General features: G+C 35.7%; 2 protein-coding genes across 2 annotated transcripts; one reads left to right on the forward strand and one right to left on the reverse strand.

Moving 5' to 3' along the window:
- The first annotated feature begins 1554 nt into the window (after positions 1-1554).
- On the forward strand, positions 1555-2360 carry LOC109150052 (60S acidic ribosomal protein P1-like). The gene is made up of 3 exons (XM_019298023.1): positions 1555-1720; positions 1802-2014; positions 2128-2360. Exons 1-3 carry the CDS (start codon positions 1652-1654, stop codon positions 2179-2181), a joined length of 336 nt encoding a protein of 111 aa, XP_019153568.1. The 5' UTR covers positions 1555-1651; the 3' UTR covers positions 2182-2360.
- A 1744-nt stretch (positions 2361-4104) lies between these two features.
- LOC109150051 lies at positions 4105-7965 on the reverse strand. Its single transcript, XM_019298022.1, has 6 exons — positions 7377-7965; positions 6819-6987; positions 6228-6404; positions 6029-6112; positions 4895-4976; positions 4105-4645 (listed from the first exon to the last, which is right to left on the reverse strand). The coding sequence occupies exons 1-6, from the start codon at positions 7598-7600 to the stop codon at positions 4161-4163; spliced, it is 1221 nt and encodes a 406-aa protein (XP_019153567.1). The 5' UTR covers positions 7601-7965; the 3' UTR covers positions 4105-4160.
- Between the last annotated feature and the right edge of the window lie 705 nt (positions 7966-8670).

Here is an 8670-nt window from a genome sequence, read left to right on the forward strand (position 1 = left end):
TGGAGCCGTATGTTAGTATACATATCTATATCTCTATATATAATTACTCAATATAAAAGAATGAATAAATGAATATAAGGAAAAAATATTACCAATTAATAGATTTACCAATTAGGTTAATACGTGAATATGGAAATAATATTATCAATTAATAGATTTTAATTGAGTTAATACCCAAAATCATCCTCGACTATAGTGGTTTTTCTCAATTTCGTCCTAAACGACTTTGGTGACCTAATATCATCCTAGACTTTTTGTGTTTCGCTTAATTTAGTCCCAGACTTTTGTGTTTTTGCTCAATTTAATCCCTCATTTGGTATTCTGTCCATTTGGTGTTAAATAAATAGACAATTCAGTAATTTTAATATTGACATCTCTTTACTCATAGACATGTGAACTGCGAAATCCCTTTTTTTTTACGAATTACTCCCAGAATTACTCCTAAAACTGCGAATATAAAATTTGATTTGCAGGTCCGGGAGTAATTCTGGGTGTAATTCGTACAAGAAAGAGGAATTTCGCACTTCACAAGTTGAAAGTAAAGAGAGATCAATAATGACATTACTGAATTGTCCCTTTATTTAACACCAATTTGACGGAATAACAAATGGAGGACTAAATTGAGCGAAACACAAAAGTCTGGGATGATATTAGGTCACCAAAGTTGTTTAGGACGAAATTGAGAAAACCCACTATAGTCGAGGACGATTTTGGGTATTAACTCGATTTTAATTAATTTCTATTTTACATTTGGTTACCAAATAAGTTTTACTACAAAAGTTTGGGCGGGAAAATGAAATAGGAGGATTTTACTTTTATAGATATATAGATATAGATTTGGACAATCATTATACCCTACACCACGGCGCGCGTAGCACTATGCGCCGCGCGCCTCCCAAAATGACGTTGTTTTGGGAGACGCAGTAGGAAGTTGCTGTAATTATGTATATTTGTTCACACAATTATGTATATTTGTTCATACAATTATGTATATTTATTCATACAGTTATGCACATTTTTTTTATACAATTATGTACATTCTTTTTATACAGTTATGTACATCCGAATCAGAAAATTTGTGTGTATTATGTTAAGAGTTGATGTGTATTATGTTAAAAGTTTATGTTTATTATGTATTATGTTAGATTATGTGTATTATCTTTTAAAAAGAGTATGTATATTTTGTTATATAATTATGTACATTCATGTATACAATTATGTGTATTCTATTATAACATTATGTACATTTTTGAACAGGGGTTTTTTTTTAAAAGAAAAATTAATTGTCATACACTGGGACGAGAAATTCAAAAAAAAAATAAAAATTAAAACGACGTTGTTTTGCATCTGGACGTATAGTGCAACGCGCGCCGTGGTGTAGGATATAAATTGCCTAATTTGGATAGTCCAGACTCCAGACCGGATTCAAAATGTAAATTGCCCAATTTCACAATTTGTGCCTTTATTTGGGTTTGCAACTATAAAACTATATGTATGAAGCCCATAAACGGCCTATGGGCCTATGCCCCATTAAATCATACTCTATAAATATATACTTTCTGAAAACCCTAACATATTTGCGGCATTCTCAAACCCTAGCAGCACTGCAATACCTCTAGATCGCAGCATTGCTTTACCTGTTTGATCGAAAATGTCAGTTGGAGAACTCGCTTGCACCTATGCCTCTCTTATTCTCCACGATGATGGAATTCCACCCACGGTAATCAAAATCGCTAGCACTCAACAAACTTGTTATGCAATCTACGATTTTTTTTTTTTTAATCTTTTTAAATATTTGCAGGCGGAGAAGATTGCTACGCTGGTGAAGGCGGCTAATGTTTCCGTGGAGTCATACTGGCCCAGCCTCTTCGCCAAGCTCTGTGAGAAGAGGAATATCGAGGATCTCATCATGAACGTGGGCGCTGGTGGTGGCGGAGGCGCTGTTGCTGTTGCCGCTCCGGCTGCCGGCGGTGCTGCCCCTGCCGCTGCTGCTCCGGCTGCTGAGGAGAAGAAGGTATAATTTTTTTTGGGCTGAATAGTTTCCAACTTAATTATTTTAATTATCGTGTGAATAAATATTTTTTTTAATGTGATTCTAACTTATGTTTTGGTGATTTCGTTTTACAGGAAGAACCAAAGGAAGAGAGCGACGATGACATGGGATTCAGCTTGTTTGATTAGAATGGGAGGTTTACTAGTTTTGATAGATTTTTGTTTCTTGTTCACGTTCAAGTTTTGAAGTGAATTATTACTTTGTATTACAAGATTCTTCTTCCGTGGACCTGTATGCCTAATCTCGAGATGTTAGTTTTTGTTACTTAATGTTTGTTTCAATGGCTTACTGTTCTCATCTCTTTCAATTCTGATTCATACCTGTTTATTATTTATTGCCCAAATTGTTAGGAAGTTATGACATTGTTTCCTCATGCATCTATTTAGATATATTGTATTTTGTGTGTTATTTGATAATTGGTGGTTTGATTTGGTCTTTGATGTTATTATGTGTTTGAATTTGTATTTTTAACTGTATGCTGCCTTCCATGTACACACTTTTTCTTGTTACATCTTTTTACTCTGCTGTGTCACTCTCTTATGGGGTGTTTGGTTGGCATGAATTTCAATTCTTTTGCACTGAAATTCATCACCCATGCCAATTACATTGTTTGGTGTCTCAATTGCCCTTAAAAATAACATATGCTGAAGAAAATTACAAATTTGCCCTTGATTATAATTATAATCATTATTACACATGGGTATTTTGTTCTTTAAATTGTTTCTTCCTTTTCCATTCCCAAAATTCTATTACTCCCCATAATTTGAATTTTTACCTTATTCCCACCTTGTTCTTTCACCGAATTACAATTCCTCTCCTTCCTAATTCTTTCCTCCCAACCAAATGCCCAATTGAATGTGTTCTGTGCTTTCTATTGCAAGATTGGATCATAGTCAAGACTTAATGAATGAACTTATTTCTTAATAATTTTGAGTCTTTAACTATGATCCAATCCTGCAAGATAAAGCAGAACGTTATACTCACAAAATGAACATTTTCTGTGCTTTCTTTTGCAAGATTGGGTTATACCGTTCTGCATTCATTTTGCTTTTGTGATTTTTAGAATGAGTGCTAATGTTCTGTTGTGTCATGAAATATGTTCTAACTTCAAAGTATAAATTCAAAAGCAAATTTGACAATGATGTGCCCTGATGTATTTTGCAGTTATTTTATGTTTATGTGCATCCTATTGCTATCAGAATGAACATCGCCCTTGTAGAGGACTGTGTTCTAATCTGCATATCTGTGGTCAACTCAATTGTTATTTTTGAAGGTCTGAATTTTTTTGGTGTCTATAATTCTCGGAATATCTCCAATTTCAGAAAGTTTCCTAGCTTTACCCTACTGGCAAATTGTTTGATTTTTACAATATTGCCAAATTGTGTATTATGTACACAGGTTTTTAGTCTCCAATAATGGTGTTTTTTAAATCTTCTTTTTATTTGCTTTGATAATTTCGCTCTGCAATAGCTTGTAATGTGGAATTTATCTTCATTAATCTATTAAAGGTTGGAAATATTTGCAGTGAATTTTTTAGGGTTTTGAATGCAAAAGCACACACCATAACCAAAAATGAACTCGTAAGTAGGCTTACTGGCTAAGGCTGTGTTTGGTAAAATAGTAAGTTTACTAACTATTAATTTTGGTTTATTTGGTCACTGGCTGTTTTAAAGTGTTTGGTGGTTTATTAGTTAGTTTACTAACTATTAATTTTGGTTTATTTGATTGCTAGCTGTTTTAAAGTGTTTGGTGGTTTATTTGATCACTAGCGGTTTGATAAGTGTTTGATTAATCAATTTTTTTAAACTCTAAAATGTTAAAATTAAGTTAATCAAAGTAATTTTTTTAAATAGCTTTTTGAAAAAAGAATTTATACCAAACATAGCTAATTTACCAAATATCTTTTTATTACAATTAGTTAATTATGAACTAGTCATTCCTCTAAGATAATCAGCTAATAGTCATTTATCAAACATGACTTAAATGTTTTGCAGACCACGCTCCCCTTGTGTTTATTTTTATTTTTGTAATGACATGTATTATTCTTTTTCTTTTTTAAGCTATGAATGCAAGTAAACAAAATTAGTTATAGTAGTGTATAGTGTGATTAGGAGACAGTCATAAGTCGTAAGCGCGGTCCTCGTCCTATACTTGCAACCCGTTTGGCAACTTCAACTAAAAGTGACTTAGGTAGGAGCCCTGGATCAAGACTGCAAGCAACAGCTACAGCCCCACCAATAACAAGGAGCTTTGGGATGTTGAAGCCCTTACCCCTGCCCCTGTCCCTGTCCCCAGGCAACTCAGACTCGGTTGAATGAGATTCAATACCCTCCGGCTCTGGTGATGAGTCGAGGAAGGCCGGATCAAGTTTTGTGTTGATTTGAGCCATGAATGCACACCGAGAAATTGCACCTCCGGTTGCTCTATACTTCTGGTATGCTCGAAACCCACGTTCAATGTTCTGCACAGTTCCCCACATACCGTATCTAACCCCAAACTTTGCAACTTCCCACGGGATACCCATGTCTTCGTGATGAAATAGTATCACCTCACAAGCACTGCTCGTTTCACCATCTGATCTCCTCGATTCCACTGTTTCATTCATCACAAAGCCATTTCAAAGTTTAGGGAGGAAACGAGACACAAACACAACAACACCATAACAAAAGTCTATTCTATTCTATTGTATTTATGATTATTATCAGGTCCATTTTTTCATTCAATGAAAGGGACGAGCAATTTAAAGTTTCAAACATTTAAACGTCTCACATCTGTTTAGTGAAGTGTTTTTGGTTAGTTGTTGGGGTGGGGAGTTGCTACTAGAGAAAAGGTCATCCGCACCTGCTCGAATGTACCAACTTGAATAGTACAGATCAACACGCCTCGGTTTGTCCCGTCTTGGAATAGAAGGCCATGGCACTCCCTGGTTATTGAGGACACTAGATATTTATAAGGGCATTCATGCAAAACAAGCTTAAAAGAACATGAAAAAAGATGGTGGCCTTGTTTGGTAAAATAGTTAGTCTATTAGCCAATTTTGGCTTATTTGACCACTATTAGCTGTTTAACTTAGTTAAACAATCAATATGAGTGTTTGATTAATTAGCTTTTTGTAATCAACTTATTGTTTCAAAATGCTAAAATTTAAAAAGCTGCTTTTTCAATCAGCTTTTTGAGAAAGTTATTTTGTATGTAATAAGCTAACAGTTAATAGCTAATGCTATCAACTATTCAAACCCACTAATCCAATCAGCTAACAACCATTTACCAAACACCCCCAGTACTCGTATACATATTCAAAATATACAATGCACCATCTTCACAAAATACAACAAAAATGATTGAGGATAAGCAACTAGCTAGCAGCATTAACATTTATCAGTTAGTATAAAATATTCACCAACTACAATGTGAGTATTTAGAAGCTATAATATTGTTCGCGCAAAAATGTTTATAAATCATGATGTTGCCTTGTTTACTAATGGAAAGGACAACTAGCTGCATTAACTGCAAATCAATTATTCACCAAGTATAATGTGAATATTCAGGAAGAATAACAACTGTAATGCTAAAATGCCCTTTAACCATGATGTGCATGCTCACTGGTAATTTCTTCTTCTCCCAAGGCCAAATGCCAGCAGTGCGCACAAGGGATCTGTCCACTTAGAACATTGATCTCTTTTTCCAAATACTGTTTACTGAACCAGTGAGCTAAGCCCGTGCAGGCTCACCGGTGGTGGTAATTTCTTAATAATACTATTAGTTGTTTTACTTTTAGGTATGCATTGTATGACATGCAATGACACATGGTGTAACTTAAAGAAGGGCATGGGTAACAGATTTTTGTTTCAAGTTTTATAATCTTCTTCAGTTATATTAATGCCATTTACCAATGTTGGTTCCATCAAATAGATAGAAAAACAGTAAAAAGAAGAAAATAAAAAAGCAAAACAAGAGAGTGAAAATATCTTGTACCTTGGTAACACAATAATATGATCTTCCTGATTCCCATATTCGACGACCAATTATGTATTCTCTATCACTGCAGAAAAATGGGAACTGCATGCAGGAGTATTTGACAGAGATGTATTCAGAAAAATGGGAACTGCAATTCTCAAGTTCTGAAAGAAAATAATTGCATAGATTGAGAGTACTCATTGGGTATCTTCCTCACCTTTCTTACCCAATGGACAACCATCGTTCCGGTGATGGGACATTCTTCTATAGTTGATGCATGTACAATCATATCATCCCATTTAAATCGAAATTCATCGTCCCAAAAGAAGTCCCTTAATAATTCTGGAGTTGCATCTTCATACACAGTTCTGCTGCGGTATTGAGGAGGACCAGTCTAAAAATAGTAAAACACCAATCAACATTGTGCAAGAAGAACTCCAGAGAACCTATCTAAAACCCCAAGAGCTCATTGAGAAAAGAAGTGTTGGGCGGAGGCTAGTAAGGGTTAAGCCTAGCACCATCCATGTGGCTAGGGAGATTGTTGGGTGGAGCCGTGGAGGCCTGTAAAGGCCAAGTCCAGCACCCTAGCTCTAAAAAATGTGTGGCAGGGCAGTATAAGAAAATAAAGTTGCGTCTTTGTTACTAGCTATAACTTTTGGTGTAATGGTAAACGTTTGATCTAACAATTGGTATTAGAGTCGCTACTAGTTATAACTTTTGACGTAGTGGTAACAAGTCGTATATACTAGCTATAACTTTTGGTGTAGTGGTAAACACGTAATCCTAACAAGAAGGATTTAAACAATACCTCTGGATCTCTCTGCCATGCTTGATAGCTCATACTAGGAGTGGAACGATCCATCATATGCTTCCAAGGGGGACCACCATCCTTTCTCCCCTCAACTAGATGGTATAAATGTTCCAAATCCACATCCGTAACAATCCCAATCTCCTTTTTCTTATCTTGCAGCGATGAGCTATAGAAAATACATATGGAGCTCAACACTCAGTTAAGTAATAAGTGCTTCATTACATGATACTATTGATTTACATATAATGCATTGTTGCAAGGAAGGTAAAGGGTCCATCCCATCAATTGGTGGCTAGCGGATTGTTGGGCAGAGGCTGGTGAAGACCAAGTCTAGAACCCTGCCTCTTGAAAATCACATCCTTGAAAATGTGATGGCTGTCTATAAGGATACTAGCTATAATTTTTGACATAGTGGTAAGGGCTTAAAGGGAGTATCAAGCTGGGTCACAGTCTACTACTTGATCCTAACATGCAGATAGATAATAGTTGAAGAATCCATTATAATTTTGGAAACCAAAATTAAAAAATTGGGAATCCAAGTATATCAAAACTTACCTGCTTTCAGCAGTATGATCCGGTGGCAATACAATTTGATCCTTCTCCGAGACAGAATAGTCCACAACAGAGCTTAAACTATGTGCGGTGAGCTTAAAGGGAGCAGAAAGATCAAAATTAGAATTCCACAAGCACAAGCTCCTCGCCCATTTGGGTTTCCAACCCCATCCCACAAAAACACCCAAAAGAAACGCAATCAAAACAGGCGCTACAAACGCAAACATGCTTCTCAAACTATCGCCCCACACCTCTAAGATCAGTGGGAAGAAAAAATGAAGACTTTGTGATGAGGATGAAAGGGGGTTTGTGGACTAGCTGTGGGTTGGATTTCGCTTTAATTCTGTACACAAAACTGAGGTTAAATTTAGGAAACAGATATCACAGCCGCCCGCTAGAGCAGATCCGAGTAAAGATTTTATGGAATTGGATAAGAAGAAGAAGAAGAAGAAGGAGGAGGTTATTTAGGCGAGTGATGTGAAATGAATAGGAAAGTGCGATGGTGTTTGTTTGTTTGTTGTATGATTAAAGATTTTGCTGTACAGAGACGACGGCTCAGCCACAATCAAGCTTCTACATTCTTGTTTCCAACGGCTCTGCTACCGTCCATAATTTTATCCTTATTTTTAAAATTTTATTTTGGTATTTTTAAATATAATTTGTGCTAACCTAAAAACATCTTCAGACTAACTCTAGTGTAAGACGTGTCAAGTTAAGGTGAAAATATAATATTTATATTGAAAAATGTAATAGTAATCAATAATAATTTTTTTTTTTTTTTGATCAGAAGAGAGGGGGATACCCAACACATCTAAAAAGCATTGACAGCTCTTTGTCTAAAGACTCGTCGAGTCGACGAAGCTCCTATCCTGTCAAGGGCAATCATATCCTCAAGCTCCCGCGGCGGCGTCTCTAAAATAATAAATTGTTAGTTATTTATAAAGAAGCATGTAATACTTTTAAATCAAAATATTATATATATATATATATATATATATATATATATATATATATATATATAGTGAAAGGTTCCGGTGCATTTGTTGCTTCCCGTGCGGATGTGCGGTGGATTAATGTGCGTGAGATTTGTACTCAATGTGCGTGAGTGTTGTGTTTAATGTGCCTGAGATTTGTACTTAATGTGCGTGAATGTGTAAAATACAGCAGAAAATATTGATGTCAGCTTCTTCCCCATCCCCAGTAGTCATTTGCCCCCTCCCTGATGATGATGATGCGGAGGCGAGCTATGGTGGTTAAGAATTATGGGAATAATACAACAGAAATCCACACTTTACTG

The sequence above is a fragment of the Ipomoea nil genome, unplaced genomic scaffold (assembly GCF_001879475.1).
Source record: "Ipomoea nil cultivar Tokyo-kokei standard unplaced genomic scaffold, Asagao_1.1 scaffold2191, whole genome shotgun sequence".
Classification (NCBI taxonomy): Eukaryota; Viridiplantae; Streptophyta; class Magnoliopsida; order Solanales; family Convolvulaceae; genus Ipomoea; species Ipomoea nil.

What these genes read in the sequence shown, in the direction of transcription:
- LOC109150052 (XM_019298023.1), top strand. Translation starts at nt 1,652, where the DNA reads ATGTCAGTTGGAGAACTCGCTTGCACCTATGCCTCTCTTATTCTCCAC. An exon ending in ATGATGGAATTCCACCCACG is followed by an intron (nt 1,721 to 1,801) that starts GTAATCAAAATC and finishes AAATATTTGCAG; the next exon opens with GCGGAGAAGATTGCTACGCT. An exon ending in CGGCTGCTGAGGAGAAGAAG is followed by an intron (nt 2,015 to 2,127) that starts GTATAATTTTTT and finishes TTCGTTTTACAG; the next exon opens with GAAGAACCAAAGGAAGAGAG.
- LOC109150051 (XM_019298022.1), bottom strand. Translation starts at nt 7,600, where the DNA reads ATGTTTGCGTTTGTAGCGCCTGTTTTGATTGCGTTTCTTTTGGGTGTT. An exon ending in GATCATACTGCTGAAAGCAG is followed by an intron (nt 6,988 to 7,376) that starts GTAAGTTTTGAT and finishes TATTTTCTATAG; the next exon opens with CTCATCGCTGCAAGATAAGA. An exon ending in CATGGCAGAGAGATCCAGAG is followed by an intron (nt 6,405 to 6,818) that starts GTATTGTTTAAA and finishes TACTATTTTTAG; the next exon opens with ACTGGTCCTCCTCAATACCG.